Source organism: Chenopodium album, chromosome 7 (genome assembly GCF_948465745.1).
Source record: "Chenopodium album chromosome 7, dcCheAlbu1.1, whole genome shotgun sequence".
NCBI lineage: Eukaryota > Viridiplantae > Streptophyta > Magnoliopsida > Caryophyllales > Amaranthaceae > Chenopodium > Chenopodium album.
In genome coordinates this window covers 75,466,403-75,485,249 of record NC_137840.1, presented here as the reverse complement: position 1 = coordinate 75,485,249, position 18,847 = coordinate 75,466,403, and the positions used below count along the sequence as shown (strand labels likewise).

Here is an 18,847-nt window from a genome sequence, read left to right as displayed (position 1 = left end):
TAGCCTATTGCAAAAATTAAACTTGTTGGCAATGCTTTTCTAAGGTCATCGAAAGTAGGATAATAGCTTATTGCTTACATGTCTTTTGTTTGAGAGGTTAGGGTTCTTAAGGATTTTTATAACAAAACTCCGAAACACATGTTAGGTTAAATTTTAAGAAAGGTCTATTGGATTAATGGATTTTCTTACAATGGGTCAATTCCTCACGAGTTAATAGTGTAAAGGATTTGATCAAATCATATTTATTGATATTGTTTATAGTTAGCAATCCCTTGATTTACTCTTTAGATTGATAGTCAAAGATATCCCTTATTCTTAGCTAATGTTCCTAGACAAGTACTCCAATGTATCTAGTCGTATTATATTGCTTAATCATGTACTATATATACTCATGGAATCACATCAATATAATTAAGCTTTCCAACATTCTCTTTCCCATAACTCTATCAAATAGAGTAAAGTCATCAAGCACTCTGGGAGTCCATGTATCCAAATGTCCAAAGTGGGGATTGAACTCTATATATTATTTTTTGACCAAGTCTAACTTAGCATGGTTGTTAAAGCTAATTTATGGGGAAATAATACTCCGTCCATTTCTTAATGATCGCAACACTTTGACTTTTGCATTATTTATATGCTTATTTTGATTATACTTCTTATCATAATTAAATATATTAATGGTTAAATTTGTGTTGTATGTCGGTTAAAGCCTTACGATTATTATGAAACGGATGGAGTAATAATCTGAATAACTAAATACGAGTAGTTGTATTTTTTAATTCCTAGTATGAGGTTTTTTTTTTTTTTTATTTTTTATTTTGTTTGTAATTTGGGGTATTATTCCTAATACGGAGTAACATGAGATGGATGTACGGAGTAGTATGTATTTCATCCGTTTTAATAATATTGCAACAAGGATGAAATTGCGCATCCCAAAGCACATTTTATATGTTAAATACGTATAATTGTATAAGAATAAAAATTATAAAAATTTGATATTGTGAAAGTGTTTTATGAAACAAATCTACCAAGATCCCACGTAATTATATTTTAATGAACATCAAAATTATATGGTCAAACATGAATAATGAATAGAGCAAAAGTCTAATTGTTACCGAGAACAATATTGGATAGGAGGAAGTATTTTAAAAAAATAAAATGAAATGAGCTTATGGTGTGGGTGTATGGGTTAGATGAGTTGGCGTTATGGTGGGGCAAGGGGTGTCTGGGTATCTGAGAAGTAGTATTAGTTAATTTGATACCCACGTTCACCGTACACGTGGTGGCTTCTTACTCGATCTACGCGTCCATCTTCTTGATTTTTGTGGAAGGTGGTGATGCTGAGGGGCCAACGCAACAAAGTCCACCCATGCACCCATGTCATGTGGCTTACTTGGAATTTATTTATTTTATTTTATTTTTTTTTTCTAATTACTCCATTTTTTTTTTTGAAGGGTGCTAATTACTCCACTTCCTCTGTTTTATTTTTGAGAAAGTGATTAGAAAAGATATATGGACGAATTAAAGCATAAAATTAAAACTGTACCAACAACACTTTTGTCTTATTCGTGAAAAATTATTTCAATTAATTTATCCGTTTTATCTATTATATGAGTAATCTTTCTCTTGAAAAGCGTGTTAAAGTATTGTGTTGTAATTAAATAAAGGATCTTGCTAACAAACGGCTTAAAGCCTCTAAAACGATAGATGAGCATTTAAAAATAATAAAGAATACTTCTCAAAGTAATATTAATTTGAAAATACATGCCAAAATCACGCATCAATTGATGTAATTAATGATCATTTTAATATAATTATTTTTATTTTTAATTTTAATTATCCTATCCAACGTCACTAGGGGCGTTAGCTATACAAAGGAAATATAATTTTAATAATGAAAACATTTTAGGGGAAAAAAATATAATACACCCGTTTTTTTTTTACTTGACACCATTTGACTTTTATAGATATGATAAAATATAGTCATGTGAAATCTTATTTGAATTATCTCGATGTATATTTTATTAATATTCACTTTTTAAAATTTTACAATGTTTATAATTAAAGATATTAAAAGTTATCAAGCGTGAACAGAATGGTGTCCCAGACCCAAAAAAAAGAGGAGGTAGTATCTTAGAAAAGGTGAGATTTAACTATATTGAAATTGGTCTTTTGACATCCGGGATTGGCCGCTTACCAAACGGCTTTCGTTGCCTGATTGCCTAAGGGTTACAATTCTTACAAAGCTAACGGTGCTTGTTGATTCTTGCAAAAGTTTTCTTTCTTTCAGCACTTCCATTTTCAACCCAAATACTACCTCTATATCCCTTAATTATATATCTACTTTTAAAATTACATGGAAATTAAGAAAACTTAGAAATTCCTTAAAATTTATGATTGGAAAGTACAAAGCGCATTTGGTGTGAGAGAGAGATATATAGTGAGGAAAAAAAAAACGGAGTAGTTGATAACTATTGAAGAGATAGAGAGAGAAATTGTTAGAAAATAATGTCAAAAATACAAATAAATAAAATAAAATTAATGACAACTCATTAAAAACGGGGAATATTGTAAAAAAAAAAATACGAGTACAATTTTAAAAATGAAAATAGACATCTAATTTTGAAATCCCAAAAAGAAAAGTAGGCATTTATTAACGAACGGGTGGATAATTGTACTGAGTTTTACCCCTCTTGGCCTCCCAGGCTCGTACCCCAAAAAATTGTGTCCTATTGAAGAATATAATGAGAAGTAACAACGTACATGGTATAATTTTGATGGATCACAGTTATTATAGTTGTATATTAGTCCAAAATTATATCCAAATCAATTGAGAACTTGGTTTGATACAATTCAAATGATGAACAAATGTGTTCAATTAAGATTTATAGTTAAGTATAATTTGTTGAGGATACTTAGATTCATTGGCACATACAAGTAAAATATTATTTGTCCATGAAAACATTAAAACTTCATTTTTATTTTTTTATTTTTTTTTATGACTTGATGTTAAATCATATTCATACCATAAATTACATTACCTTTCTGTACTTAATACTTATGCCACTATCCATACTTGCCTTATTCTTTTTAAGTGTTACTTGTGTCAAACACTAATAAATCTTATTAGGTCTAAAGGAATTCTAAAAATGATAGTCTTTGCATTCTATATTTTCTGTTTTTATGGTCAAACTTTTAAAACACTATTTTTTATTTTTTTTTTAAAAATAAAATTGATTCATAAATATAGTCATACGGCACTTTCAAAATAAAATTAGAGAGAGAAAATGTCTAATCATTGCAAATACGGAGTGATATGTAACGGAAATAGTATTATGAGACCAAATAGTAATATTCCGATAAAATTGTTAAGGGTATAAACGTTACGGAGTGTTGTTCCAGTATTTGCAGATTATACTGGATGCCAGATCGGACGGTTGACACGTATCCATAAATACGTACAATGGTGGAATAATAAAAAAACAATAAAGAGTGAAGTCGGAAAATCTAGACCGGTGATTGAGCTAAAGATAAAGGTCTGAGAAAATGCCGCGTCATGCGGTCTGTTGTCCCACGTGTAACGTAAATGGTGTGGTGACCCACCACCGTATTAAAAATGCGTCATCATCATCATAATACCAATTGGGCTTAGAATAGGCCCACATCTGACCCATGTTTCAAACTCCTACCAATCACCACTTTCATCGGACGGGAGTGCAACACGCCACGTCTGTCCATTACATTGTACTTAATTCTATTTTAGGCCTTTTTGATTTTACTATTGAGCATTTCTATTAATTTTTAATTGCAATAAAATGATGCAGAGCATATTTGTAGAATTTCTTACATACACTCGGGTGCACTGTCAACTCAACTAATTCAAGATTAATTTTTACTCTTTATTTGATGATTAAATGAAAAAACAATCATCGAAACGAGTACAAAATATTTGGTATTTATAGTGTGAATGTAAACACAAATATTTCTTTTCTTATAATAGAAATGGTGCAATATTTATGATACTTCTTTAGATGACAAGTGGTGCAATATTGAAAAAATGGAGGAAGTATAAGTTTGACAAGTAAAATTAGTTTTATTAGTTACAAGTAAACATCAATAAAGATCAATCTTGATTAGTTCATTCAAGAAAAACAATTTAAATAAAACAAGGTCTTAGTTTTTCACAACCACAAATTAAAAGTCGATAGCATTGACCATTTTCATGAAAAAAATCCAAATATATATATATATATATATATATATATATATATATATATATATATATATATATATATATATATATATATATTATATATATATATATATATATATATATATATATATAACTATTTTGAGGTATTGCATATTTACATATACAAGTTAATTAAGTCAATAGTTCATAGTTTTTATCTTTTCAACATCATATGTAGCAAGAGCCAAAGCCAATGCACAGTAAATTAACCGTTCAATACTACCCCGTGATATATCAACTCCTAAAACTAAAGTTATTACAATTTATACAGGTATTTCAGTAAATATTTGCCAAATATCAACGTTTTATATCGATGTAGATTATGTAATCATAATTGACATACATTTTTAGAGTTTTTCTTTGTTATTGTTATCATTAAATTCTACTTGAATTGTTAATACAAAGTATGTTATATACAACTTCTATTTTACATTATTTGTAACTATTTAACATAAAGTAGAGAAAAAAAAAATCTAATAATTACAAATAATACGGAGTATAAATTATAAAACAGAGGTAGTACTTATATTGGTTACATTAATCCATATTTACAGTAAGTAAATTTGATTACCGATTACCCCAGCAATTTAAATTTACCCGCAAAAAGAAAAAGAAAGGCGAAAAATGCGAAATTGGTTAGCTGACGTAGCAGCTTTAAATAAAAAAGTAATAAAAGACGCGGCGGTTCAAACAGACAGGGTGACGTGTGATGCAGATGCAGGGTCTTATACGCAACTAATTATGGGGCCCAGTATGACGTGGACCCTAAGCATTTTTATTTTTGAAAAGCAAGGGTGCTATTTTTTCTCATCAGATCTCACAGATCTGCATATTGGGGAATCTTCTTCATTTTTTTTTTGTTAGAATTTCCAAACGGTTGAATATTCAAACCTATTTTACACAGTTGTCCTTAACTTTTATCGTATTTATACTTATACCCCTAATGGAAAGAAGTACCAGTAGTACTCCGTATTTAAAATGTATTGATACATACACTTCGTCGACCCGTCGTATATGGCTTAGGTGGGCTGCATGCATATGTATTGGTCCATTAGATAGGCTTCTTACAATATGTTAAACCCGAAGAAACCCATATTTTTTATAACCCGATCCGATTCAAAAATTAACACAAACCCATTAATTTTTTTTGTGGGTTTAAACACGAAGTATTATGTCAAGGCCTGACATAACCCGATTTTATTTTAATTTATTTTATTTTAATTATTTTTTTTTATCTCCTCTAATATTTTTATCTATCCTCTAAGGCTCCAATGGGGTGTTGTAAAAGGTTTTTTTTTTTTTGGACATGTTATCTCTAGCATGTACTTATATTAGTTTAAGATTATAATCAATGAAGATCATAAAAAAGTTGTTTAATGAAAACTAAAGTTAGTGAAGTAAATATATTTTTATGATAGTGATCTCTTCTTATTTATGATACTCTGTAACATGTTAATTATGCTGAAATGACTGGAAGATAAAAGTATGTCAATTATTCTGAAAATAGATTGCATGTAATTGCATCAATTCTAACTAACACATTCTATAAGAAAAACGAAAGAGAGCATTAAAAACGTGACACTACCCTTCTAAGATTGTACGTGGAGAGGAGAGGAGAGGGGTCATGAAAGGACAATTTGAGGGACAATATAGTCTTATACTTAGGGCTTGTTCTCTTTAGATTCTTTTTAGTTCACTTCAGTTCAGCTCTTATAAGTATAATTCATTTCAGTTTTTAATTTTCTTCTCTCATAAAATATTCAGTTTAGCTTCAATAAGTTCAGTTTAGTTCAATTCATCAGTCAATAAAAACAAACCCTTCCTAATAAGAAAACAATATAATTCCTCTTTTATGTACTAATCGTACATTTTTTTATATTCCTCATTTTAATCGGCATATTTGTCAATGTTGAAGTTCGAATACTGATATATACCACTACAAGAAAATAACCTTTTCATAGCGATTATTTTAACCTTTAGTATCAATTGTAATTGCCACAAAAAGCTTTCCCAACGAATGGTCATTCGATACAATATCCCCCGTTGCCTTAGCCTTTAGTAGTGGTTTTCGATATCGCTGGGGTTGGCCTCAATAATTGATACGAAAAACTACATCTAATCGTGGTGATTATTGTAGCGATTACAATCACTATAAATGTTTAACTCATTTTCTTCAAAAAAAAAAAAAAACATGCGTATGATCTTTACAAGATTAAAACATGCGTATGATCTTTACAAGATTCGAACATGCAACCTCAAACTCTTATATTAAATATTTCACCAATAAACTATGACATTATTTATGTATTTTTTGTCAAACAATATTTTTATATCTAGTGTTGAAAAGACTTTTCGTATCGATTTTTAGGATTTAGTGGCGATTGTAAATGATACAATTTCTCAAAATTATATAAATGTGTAAAAATAGTGTGGATATGTATTATTATGTTTTTCGTATCGATTTTATATGGGAAAACCATGACAATTGTAAAATGATACGACTTCCTTAATTAATTCACAAACAGACTTGCATATTGTAGCGAATGTACAATCACTACGAAATAATCGCTACGAAAAGACATTTTTCTTGTAGTGTACAGAGTATTACTAATGTGTACTCTCTCTGTTTTTAGTTAAGTGCAGCATTCTAACTGATAATTTGTCAATGCATAACTTTGGCTAACTTACAGAAATAACTGTTAAGAAAATAAGCTTCAAGAGCGGAACTGGCAATAAAATCTCAATGGAGACTATCCCAAGATGCTCCTATTACCAGATATCTAATAATATTTTTAATTATTTATAAGTATTAATTATAAAAAGTTGATATTTGAAAACTATGTATTAAGACGATTCTTAATATGACTCTATTTAGTTTTAAGTGTAAAACAAAAACATTGGTTATACTTGTGCATGTGAATGTCAAAGTCAAACCAGGACACTTAGATAAATACAGAGGGAGTGTAAATTATAAAATTTTATTTTGAAAATTATTAAGACGATTTTAACAAGTTTACTCTTATATATAAAACACAAATATTGTCAATGTGTTGCACACTTGCACCTAAATGGTGCAAAAGCCAATTTTAAATACTTAAATAAAAACAAAAAGAGTAATTTTATACTAATATTTTTTTATAAAAATACGAGAATAATATGATCGGAGGAATTACTTTATTCAATTGAGAAAAATCTACAAAAACTCAACCAACAAACATTTTTTGTCGCAAAACTAATTATATGCTCGGTAAAAACTAAAAAGTCATGGAAACAGAACTTTGATGGTCTAGCTAAATGACATCTTGTGTTGGCATGATGTCACATCTACGAGAGCATTGCTTTAATGAGTTATTATGAAGCTCATAAAATAGTTTTTGGTGAAAGACTACACGCTATCGTAGTCTCGTAAACACTCATCGGTCATCCAATCATCAATCACAAGTGGCTAGATATTATAGAGTTATAGACAAGATCTAGATCGAAATATTAATTAATGTTGGGCCCAAGCCCAACTATTACAATATTAGTAATTAAATACAAAGTTAGGCCTTCTAAAAGTTCTAATCAAAGAGAGAATAAATTTTTAGTTCCTATTCCTAATTCTTACTTACCTTTTCATTTTTTTAAAACTCTTAAAAAAAAAGCCCTCCAAATTTGTATGAATTGCAATATTACATAGACATCAATACTTCGCATAGACCATTTAGAATAATTTGTTACTTTTATAATCTCAATCTTCACTAATTCGAGTAAGGATATATATTTGATTACGAGCACAAATTAAACTATTGTTGTTTTAAGATATGCATCAATCATTTTTGAACAATTTATAACTGTATTAACCACTATTAATTTCAGACGGAGAGAACACAAGCAATTTATAAGCTCATGAATTCATGATGATTAAATTTTCGAAATTGAGATGATTGGCAATGCAACTTGAATGATGCATAAAATCCAAGAGTTTAGGATCCATAAACTCGGAGAAAAAATCTAGATCGAGGTAAACTCAAAAACATGTCCAAGATTACCATTCACCTATCAATTATCATCCACCACGAGACCAAAATTCATGGTACCAAACTACCAATATGTTTTTGTGGTGGTCCACAGATTTAAAGTTTCATAAGATAATAAAGAAAAAATAAATTGCAGGCATGCTAGCAAAAATAGTATCAAAATTTCAGTTGATCACAAAGCATGCATATATTTAGAAGTGCTTCTATGGTCCTTACCATCATTATTTTCCTAGGGGTAACATAAATTGTTAAAGCCCTAGATTTATAGTTGGTTCTTTGTCACATAACATTAGTCTTTGGTCTGTTTTAGGCACGATAATGGGTCGCGTGGTGGTGGTTGTGGTGGTGGTAGTGGTGGCGGTGTTGAGGGCCGGGTTTTGTGAAGGTAAGTGTGATATAGAGGGAATATTTAACTTTGGGGATTCGAATACTGATACTGGAGGTTTCTTTGCTGCATTTCCATCTCAAAGAGGGCCTTCTGGGATGACTTATTTCAAGAAACCTGTTGGTAGAGCTTCTGATGGAAGGGTCATTGTTGACTTCTTAGGTAAGTTCACTAGATTTGTTTTAATATAAATGTGGACTTAAATTTAGCGACTTCATGTTGTAAAGGGTATCTGAGAAATCTAAAACTTAAGGTGTGAATGTAACTATTTTTAGGTACATCCGAGTGTATAATAGACATGTTTTCTGTATGTTTTTTTTTTCAGCACAAGCTATCGGGATACCATTTGTAAGCCCGTACTTGAAGTCAATTGGAGCTGATTACAGACATGGAGCAAACTTTGCAACAGCGGCCTCTACAGTAAGGTTACCAAACACTTCCTTGTTTGTCACTGGTGTCAGCCCTTTCTCTTTGGCCATTCAGCTTAACCAAATGAAGGAGTTACAATCCAGAGTTCTTGAAATTTCCCACTCTTCTTCTACTAATGGTAGGAATATTATTATTTGACACTTTCTCATGACTCATTATATTTCTTTTTCCCAATATAACAACTATACTCTAAAAATAATCGTAGTGTACACTTAAATATGTACTACGAATAAGTTCAAAGGAACAAAGGGAGTAACAACATTTGATATTAATGCATTAGTAGAATTTCACGTATCGTATGTTATATTGAGTGCTAATTAAAACTTTTATGCTAGTATCAACACCTCTTCCTTCAAAAAGCATATTTAGCAAAGCAGTCTACACATTCTATATTGGCCAAAATGACTTCACTGGAAATTTAGCAAACCTTGGTATTGGTGGAGTGAAGCAGTTTTTACCTCAAGTTATTTCCCAGATTGTTTATACTATCAAGGTCAGTCCATTATCTAATCTTTTTTTGGGTTTTAAGGCCCAAATACAGCAATTTGTTATTGGGCCATAGTATCATGCTCAATTATCAGGACTTAGGCCCAAATGCAAGCCCAATTACCAGTTATTTGAGATTTAACTCTTTAATTATATGAAATGAAAATTCAGGAACTATATGGTATAGGAGGAAGAACATTTTGGGTGCTTAATCTAGCACCAATAGGTTGTTACCCAGCATTCTTGGTGGAGCTCCCACACAAAAGCTCGGATTTCGACGAATTCGGTTGCATGATCTCCTACAATAATGCTGTGAAAGATTACAATGACATGCTCAAGAATGCAATCCAACAAACCAGAGGAGTTCTCCCTAATGCTTCCATTATCTATGTGGATACTCACTCTGTATTGCTTGACCTCTTCCAACACCCTACAACTTATGGTATTACTCAATTATGCTATGTTCAAGTTATTATGACTTAATTATTTCCAACTTAACTCAAAAGGTGATTAGAGAGATATTATGGATTAAAATGATTAATTAAATCATTACTCTATGTATTATGACTAGGTGTCATGACAAGTCATATTATGATGGCTAAGTAGATAAAGAGTTAGATTATGAATTATGATGATTAAGGCAGCTAGCAATGATCAGTATATAATTAATTATTGAGGAATATAACCTATGATAAGTTCATGGGAATAAAGTAAGCTCGCATCAGCTAAAATGGCATTAATCTGGTTGATCTTAATCATGAGCATGACTTCATAACTACCAAATATATAATCACCTGTCTTTTTTAAGAATCAAACAATATTGATCAATCATTTAGGATATATATGATGTTATAGACAGGGTTCGATCTCTCAGGTACGGCTTCTAAGACAGACTTTACCAAGTAAACTAGCTATTAATCTAACTTTCACCTAATTCACCTTGATGTAACTACTTTACAAATTGACTGATACTCTGTATATTAATATATATCACTTTCTAAGAAATGCTTGTAAATGTTTAATCATTATAATCACATTATTAATCAAGTAGCTATTCTTAATCAAACTACTTTGTAGATAACCCTACCTTGAGAGAAAAAAAAAAGGGAGCTTTTCCTTTTCTTTTTTACTTTGAACTTTGGTTAATTAAATAAATAAATATTAATATATTTGTCATGTGTAACAGGCCTAAAGTATGGAACTAAAGCATGTTGTGGTCAAGGGGGTGGACCTTACAATTTCAACCCTCAAGTATTTTGTGGGAATACCAAACTCATAAATGGAAGCACATTAACAGCAACAGCTTGTGAAGATCCTAGCAAGTATGTAAGTTGGGATGGCATACATGCTACTGAAGCCGCGAATAAGCTTGTCACCTTAGCTATTCTTAATGGCTCTATATTCGATCCTCCTTTCCCTCTAAATCGCGTTTGTGACCTCCACCCTATTGGATAAATTGCATAAGCTAAATGGCCGCTTCTTAGATTATTAGTATTAGTAGTAGTACTAGTTATGTTTTGGCCAGATAAATTGGTGCATAGCATCAAATTGAATTATCAATAATGATGAATTTGGGTAGTACAAATAATCTTTCCAAGATTTGTCCTTGAAAGTTGTTGATGGATTTAAATATTTATTGTCAACAAGACTAGTTTATTTCACCATAATTATTCAAAGTCATCATAGACTAAGTGGACAATAATAATATGCTTGTCTCCTTTTGAAATTTCCAGATAACTTCTTTGGTGCATATGCTGTAAATGATGGGTGTATTCCACCAAACTGATTATTTTTGTTTTTGATAATTAAGCTGCCGGTTTCGATTCGATTAATATACTTATCATGAACATAATGAATGATGGATTGTTAAAGAATCTAATCTCTTTTGATAATGCAAGAAGATCAAGGGAATTTCACAAGCCAAGAATAACAGTAATCAGCAAATTTAGGCAAAATTAACCCTCTTTTTAATACATATGAACAATTTACAGTTTTCCATGCTAAAAAAATTGTACATGTATTAAAACTACACTAACATATAGAAGAAACCAATATAATAAAAATGAAACTTAAACTTACTATTATCAATCTTAAGGAGCAAAGTCATTTTCAAGGACTGCTTGAGTTCTAGAAACCGGGGCCAAAGGAAACTTACTATTGCCAATCCATTTTGTATTAAGAGACTCACTCTTCTCCGATGTTCTTTCCATACTTTTTATCTTTCGCGAACTATATGTTTTGTAACCAAGTACAATACACGAAGCTAACAACATTAAACCAACTAGTCCACCTGTGAATCCAACCACCCACCACACCCACATCGCGATGATTTTCTTCCTTTCTCTTCTTTTGTGGCCTAGAGAGGATGGGAACAATGGCGAACCTCTAGGTAAAGGCGGAGATGGAGGTGAAGGTGATATCGAGTCATTAACATTAGGCATTGCTATAGCAAAATGCCCTACACCTTGTGACAAACAAACATTAGGCCTTAACATATCTCCCAACTCAACTAAACCACTCAATGGATCAAATCTAACACACTTTTTAAGCTTATTTTTTACATCCTCACTATTATTTCTCCCTTGTAATAAAACTTCCCCTTGAGAAAACTTCACCTTAATTGACTCCCCTACTAATAAGGTGATATTAAGCCTTTTCGAGCTCGTTCCTTCACTAGAATCCGAGGCATTATACACCGCGAATCCAATAACTTTTGTAAGAAATGTATAACCAGGTAATTCATAGTATTGAGATGATAAATTCCCCAAGTTTTCATACATGATTTCCAATCTTTTCACATAAGGTGTAGTGGTTATTTTTGGTGGTATATCAAAATTACTTGAATTTACACCTTTACTCCATAAAGCACTTCTCCTTAACCTTAATAATGAGACTTTCATATCAGAAAAATTAGCAGGAAGTGAAATGTTGTACAGAACACCTGTGTGAGGCTTTTTGGGTAATGATTTTGTGGAGTAATTATAAAGATAATCATCTAAATAAGTAGGATTATCATCACTAATGTGTGTAATATTGTTTATGGCTAAAGAAAATGAAGGAAAAAATGATAAATTTAAGATCATGATCACCCATATAGTAGAGATTGCATACCAGTTTATGTTGAAATTAGCCCACATTGCTTCTGATCTTACATTATGATTAATTACTCCATAATTAATCTAAAATGATCATAAAGTTTCAATCTTTTTCAGAAAATCCTCTGATTTCTTTGAATAAAGATGAAAAAATATTGGATTTTTGATGGTTTATGATCTGAATCAGAAAAAAGATGAGAACTTTGAGAAGTGAGATTTATAATGATACAAACATTAAGACTTTTTATTAGTGAAAATAAGATGAAAATGGAAATTTATATGCTAGAAAAAAGGAAAAAGGGAATGGTTGATGAAAAATGTGATAATTAAGGAAATAAAAATGGAAGTAAAATGACACTAATAAGTATAATTACGTAGAAGAAGGGCCATGCTAGACTGTCAGCACCAGAGAAGAAAAAGGGGTGCTTTTTGAGTTGTTCAAAATAAAGGTTTTGGTTTTTATTTCTTGACACTTAGTCAGCGAAGAATACGGACGTAATTTACCAACTAAATAACATTTTTTTCAATAAAAATATGATAATGGTTTTGTTTTGGGTGTTTATAGTAGTTTATATAAATGGATTTGTATAAGTAGGTTGGTACATTTTATAAGTTTGTTTGGTAGATGATGAGGAATAAGAGAATATTGATGATGTACTAATTTTAGCTTTAATCATTGGTGGATGTGTTAGCATTTTGGACTGATAGTTTATTAGTGCTACGTATTGGGTCTACAAACTACGTATGCACGTTTGAGTGGACAACTCCAAATACATTCTTACGAGGCATTATGATATTATGGAATATGGATGTATGAATGTGATAAAGATTGGAGTATTTACTACGTAATTTGCATTGGATTATAATGATATTTTTCAATATGTCGATATTTAAATCAAGTGATGGGTAGTATAAAGAATGTTTTACCAGAAGTATGTAGTTTGTTATTTGGATACCCATGACCATTTTTAATGCTCAGCCTCTTTGTAGATAGCAGATTTTAACATTGCAATCCTAGTTCCTATTCAAACTCTTGTCAATGTTTTTATTTATTTTTATTTTTTTTTTATTTTTTTTATATATATATATTGGAATTTTGACATGTTCTTTCTATTTTATATTTTGTATCCAATTCTATTAAAAAAATAATAAAATACTCCAATTTATAGTGGGACAATTCAAAATTATTGACATATGAAATTTAATAAAACTATTGCAATGTTATTTTGATATAAAATTACCATAATATATTCCCTCAAAAAAAAAATTACCATAATATAATTAAAGTATACTTCAATCATCCATCATTTGATATGCAATTTAGAGCTTGATACCATGTTATATAAAAACTTGAATCTTATATTAATTAGATTTTAGAGCTTAATAACCATGATGATAGAGGAGATAGGTTTAGTACACACATGGGGCTAAAGGTTGTTTTAATGAGAGTTGTTTGAGCCAAAAAGAGAGATTTGACCAAGTACAACCTCATGTGAAAGTCTTCATTAAGAATGGATTGAAACATTAGTGTGAGTCGAAAAATTGATTGTAAGAGCGTTTTAGAAAAGAGGTTTGTAAATGATGTTGTAAACTATTGTAGTGTAGTATTTTACGGGGTCAATTTTCTACCTTTACTTTCAAAGATTCTTAAAAATTTATGTAGTAGTATTCTGATGTTAGTTCTTATTAGCAGATTTACACAAACAACTAATACAACTAGATAGCCAAACCAAATAATCAGCTACCAACTAATACAAACAACACTTAACAATTATAACAATATTGATGTGTTGAAGGTGCTACTGTGCTAGCTAATTAACCTAATTTAGTTGGTTAAAGACATTTAAAGTGTATTGAAATCAAATCTTGTCTACATCATTATCCCGGTGTCAGATATTGTCAACTTAATCTATAGTACTGTACAATACAAACCCACAAAACCATTTAGCTAAAAATTTTATGTTTTGGAATGTTGTTTAAAAACTTTTAAGAAAGTAATTAAATTAAATCAAGTGAAGGAGAAGTCAAACGTGGATTTTGAGATAGGGAGTCACCCAATCAGGAGCCCTCATCACTCCACGTGTCACCCAACAAAATCACTTTCTTCAATAAACAAAAAATAAATAAAAATCTCATGGATATGCTACGAATGGTGGAAAACCAAACTGAACAAAACCCAAATTTCAGCAAATTCAACAATTTTCTCTCACATTTTCAAGCACCCACCTTTTATTTTTTCTGGAGAGAGAAAATTAGCCTGAAAAAGGCCTTATTTTGGGTGAAGGAGGTTAAACAATGGCAGCAGCAGCTTATGCAGGAACTTCATCTTCAATGGCGGCTGCAACTACTGGGTTGCTTCCACGTGTCCACGCTAACCACTCTTCCCGCTTTTTAGCGTTGCCTTATCTTCCTCCTCGTTCCTCTACTTCATCGTTGAGGATCTTCTCCAACAATTTGTCTGGTATTTTTCTTTGCGGCATTTCGTCGAACACCTGGTCTGTCTTGTGCAAGTTTTGCCTTTTTGACTCATGTTGTTTTTGTATTAATTAATTTTGGTTTGATAATTAGTGTATAATTATAAGGGTAGTCTGATTGAATGAGTTGAATTTCAAAGTCATTGTCTTTGAACTACAAATGTTGACTGTTAAGATAGTTACTAATAGTATAACAATGTAATTTGCAATTTGCAACCCTGAAAGGATAAGAATTGAGCGGTTTTGTCGTGTTTCTTCTTATATTCCTGTGAATTAACTATATTTTTTCAGAATTAATCGTAGAATTATTTGTGGGGATTGAGTGATAAGGAAAGCTTGGCAATTTGTAATAATTTCTTAGACTTGCCTTAGTTTTGAGGACTTTAAAAATCCCATATTATTGATCTATTGAAGTGTTCTTAATCATTTAAAGGTAGAAGAAACTTATCATATTGTTTTTTGTGGAAATTGGTACAAGACCACAAATGAGTTGTAAGTTTGTAACCTAATTTTATCCCCAAGTAAAGAGATTCAAAGCTATAAAAGAACTTCATGTTAGCTTAGCTGGGATTCTAATGGGGAATCTCAATTCTGGTCAAAGGTTGTGCCCGTAGGGCTTTCCTTCATAAATAGAAGGGTTGGATCCTTGCATCCTTATGCGATGGTGCGTGAAGCAAAAAGGACAGACTAGTTCAAATATGAAGGAATTGTAGTTGAGGTTACCTATTAATTGTCCATTGCTGAGAAGATCTAAAATTAGCCTCTTAGCCAAGCCTAATTTGTTGAAAATGGTAGCGGATGCAATTTTTACGAACAATTGTAAATGTCTTAGTTATTATGCTGCCATTACCATTTGCAAGCTATAGGTGTTTAATTATGTGTGGTTTTATCTCTAGCCTGACGGTGCCATGAATTTTTTTGTGACATAAAAATTGTAAATTATAGTGATGAACTCAAGGTGAGGACCTATAAACATACTCTGCATGAATTAATATTTATAACTAATACTTAATGTGATGGGTGAGGATATATGAAAATGTGTACGGAGTATTAATATGTGGCTAAGAATCAGGAAAATGGTAAATATTCACGCATTCTGGTGCAAGTGTATTGCCTCCAATGTGAGCTTTATCTGGATTATTTTGCTTGTTAATTTGTTATTGTCTTTCCACTGTCTACTTATTAGTGTCCGAGTTCCTTAGTTCTTGTAGTTGTGCACTGTGTATTTCCTGAATCGGAATGTCTAGCAATTGATTTTGTGTCGGGAATGTTGATACTTACATGACCCTTTTTGTATGTCTGAGAAATCTCCTTTGCTTGCTTTTTCTAAAAATACTTTAATGCATCTATAGGACTATTGCATACCTTACCTATCAGCTTTCCTTAATTCACTAATTCTAATGCAATGTTGGTTAAATTCACTTTTAAGCTGTACTTACACTCCTTAATTTATCTATAGAGTTCCCTTGGACATTGTCTTGGGGACTGAGCGAGGACTCTAAGGTCAAATAGAACTAGTGATATTTATATTGGACAGTTTTCTAAAATTTGAACCTTTTTGTTAGACGTGTTTCTACATTCTTTGGTCGTGGTTGTAAAATGTTTGAATTCTGGCAGTCTGGCTTTTTTCGCTGCTTCCTTGCATAGCTGGTACTGAGCCAGTTTTTCTTTTTTAATTTCTGCAGAGTCAAGAAGGTTTTCTTCCCTTCAGGTCAAGGCTTCCTCAACAGAAGATACTTCAGTCGATAGCTCTGAACTAATTAGTGACCTGAAAGAGAAGGTAAGTGTGACTAATGACCTCACATGAAATGCCCACTGCTAGTGTTTTGTCATGGCCTAATTTTTTATTTAACTTCTGCAGTGGGATAAACTTGAAAATAAGTCCACAGTAATTATATATGGTGGTGGGGCATTAGTGGCAGTTTGGATATCTTCCATTCTTGTTGGTGCTATCAACTCTGTTCCTCTGGTATGTGATCTTTTCTGTTCTACTATACCCCTTCTTGGATCTGTCTTCTTGAAATCTAATTACATTTTGCAGTATTTGAATTGTGTCAAACATAAAAGTATCCTTTCCGAATATATATATCTCCAACAGTATTCTCCCTCTAGTAGTATCTGAATTATATTGTACCCTTCCTATTTGACGAACCAAAAAGAAAAATCCCATTTTTTTATAAGTTTTAAGAGTGATTGATTTGAGAAACAGTGTGCCTCGAAGTTCTTGCTACGTTTCTTTGGTGCTTCCTCTTGAGTTTGCTGAACTCTTGCCACGTATTTACCTAGTTAGTGATCCAGCTGATATATACCAAAGAAAAATTCAGGTCTTTCTTTCTTTTTTCTTTTTATTTTTTTATTTAGCCAATATGAGGTGCTCTGTGAATAGACGCTAACTCGCTAAGTTTATTTTTGGGTTTTATTAAGATGAATGAATAGGTTCATTTGAAGAACAAATTTGACAGATATTTTCTGATAATTAGCTTTTTTGAAAGTATGTTTGATCCATAATTTATATGTTTGATATCATCAGCTTCCTAAGATCATGGAGTTGGTTGGGCTCGGATACACTGGATGGTTTGTTTACCGATACCTTCTTTTCAAGGTAATGTTCCTGTTTATTATTTTCTGTTCAGTGAATTTGAGCTGCTTAGTTTTGTTATCTTTCTGAACTGATTGAAAGCAATTCTCCTATATTTGTATGTCCAATGTTCGGCTTCAACCCCGATACCCTTCTTTCTCTGTTCAGCTAAAGAAAAATAAATAAAGCCTAATGCCCTACTATCTTTAGTTAACATCATCTCATCTGAACCTTATCCCTTGCTCTTGCTTTTCTCGCACTTGCTTAGTTAATGCAAAGACCTTGTGCTACCCTTCTACTGATATTTGATCTCTTGTGCTACTAAACCTGTTGGTTGTATATTGGTGCATATCTTTCTTATAATTATTTTCTACTAAGCCTATAAGAAACAGAGGAGGTCTTTAGGATGATAAAGTCTGCTATTCAGTTTTTTATTTGTGTCAAAAGTCGTTTGATGATTTTACTCACAGCTTCATCTTTATGCTAATTGCTAAATGACACTGACCTTTTCTTGTCTTGTTCAGTCTAGTAGAAAGGAACTAGCAGAAGACATCGAATCATTGAAGAAGAAAATTGCTGGAACGGAGTAGAGTTACACTTAGCTACATCTGACTAGCAATATTGCAAATTCGGTTCTTATCCATGTTGTATTATAGGCCATAGAGCTACTATGTATTCCAATTGCTCGTGTCTCCAGTTTTAGTATTGGAATGTTGATATGGATAAATATACATGCTATTTATATAATTTAAGTGGCTTTTTTTTGCTCTACTTATGTTGCCCTCTGGCTTCCACATTGCGAATCTGCGTGGTTATATTTGCACTATTGAGGACAATCGTTGTTGACGACTTGTTAACGCCTGCAAGATAAAGTTCATTTAACTGCTGAATTCCTGGTGCTTTACTAGTTTACTGGTAGATTTGGTGGAGGAAAAAGGCATACTGAACAAGAAATGGTTGTATGGTCGAGTGAGCTAACTTGTCAATAATTACTTCTTTCTTTTTTTTTTTTGGTGAGAAAACAATCAATCATATACATTAAGGTATGTGCACATTCATGTACTCTTGGTGAGGCAATAACCAATGCTCTGAAAATGAACTTCAATTATCAATAGTAAATTGAGAATGC

General features: G+C 31.5%; 3 protein-coding genes across 3 annotated transcripts; 2 read left to right on the top strand and 1 right to left on the bottom strand.

The window, feature by feature from the left end:
- Positions 1 to 8,422: 8,422 nt before the first annotated feature.
- LOC145638596 (GDSL esterase/lipase At4g01130-like) lies at positions 8,423 to 11,201 on the top strand. The gene is made up of 5 exons (XM_081689582.1): positions 8,423 to 8,818; positions 8,982 to 9,203; positions 9,421 to 9,578; positions 9,743 to 10,013; positions 10,758 to 11,201. Exons 1-5 carry the CDS (start codon positions 8,590 to 8,592, stop codon positions 11,024 to 11,026), a joined length of 1,149 nt encoding a protein of 382 aa, XP_081545708.1. The 5' UTR covers positions 8,423 to 8,589; the 3' UTR covers positions 11,027 to 11,201.
- A 460-nt stretch (positions 11,202 to 11,661) lies between these two features.
- Positions 11,662 to 12,708, bottom strand: LOC145640692 (uncharacterized). The gene has a single exon (XM_081691926.1). It carries the CDS (start codon positions 12,706 to 12,708, stop codon positions 11,662 to 11,664), a length of 1,047 nt encoding a protein of 348 aa, XP_081548052.1.
- Positions 12,709 to 14,823: 2,115 nt separating this feature from the next.
- Positions 14,824 to 18,489, top strand: LOC145639628 (protein CURVATURE THYLAKOID 1A, chloroplastic-like). Its single transcript, XM_081690915.1, has 5 exons — positions 14,824 to 15,127; positions 16,826 to 16,920; positions 17,002 to 17,109; positions 17,671 to 17,742; positions 18,243 to 18,489. Exons 1-5 carry the CDS (start codon positions 14,962 to 14,964, stop codon positions 18,306 to 18,308), a joined length of 507 nt encoding a protein of 168 aa, XP_081547041.1. The 5' UTR covers positions 14,824 to 14,961; the 3' UTR covers positions 18,309 to 18,489.
- The last annotated feature ends 358 nt before the right edge of the window (positions 18,490 to 18,847 follow it).

Bases quoted from the DNA above. Each gene is read 5' to 3' on its own strand.
- LOC145638596 (XM_081689582.1), top strand. From the start codon at position 8,590: ATGGGTCGCGTGGTGGTGGTTGTGGTGGTGGTAGTGGTGGCGGTGTTG. The intron at 8,819-8,981 runs GTAAGTTCACTA...TTTTTTTTTCAG, and splicing joins GGTCATTGTTGACTTCTTAG to CACAAGCTATCGGGATACCA. The intron at 9,204-9,420 runs GTAGGAATATTA...CTTTTATGCTAG, and splicing joins CCACTCTTCTTCTACTAATG to TATCAACACCTCTTCCTTCA.
- LOC145640692 (XM_081691926.1), bottom strand. From the start codon at position 12,708: ATGTGGGCTAATTTCAACATAAACTGGTATGCAATCTCTACTATATGG.
- LOC145639628 (XM_081690915.1), top strand. From the start codon at position 14,962: ATGGCAGCAGCAGCTTATGCAGGAACTTCATCTTCAATGGCGGCTGCA. The intron at 16,921-17,001 runs GTAAGTGTGACT...TAACTTCTGCAG, and splicing joins TTAGTGACCTGAAAGAGAAG to TGGGATAAACTTGAAAATAA. The intron at 17,743-18,242 runs GTAATGTTCCTG...TGTCTTGTTCAG, and splicing joins ACCGATACCTTCTTTTCAAG to TCTAGTAGAAAGGAACTAGC.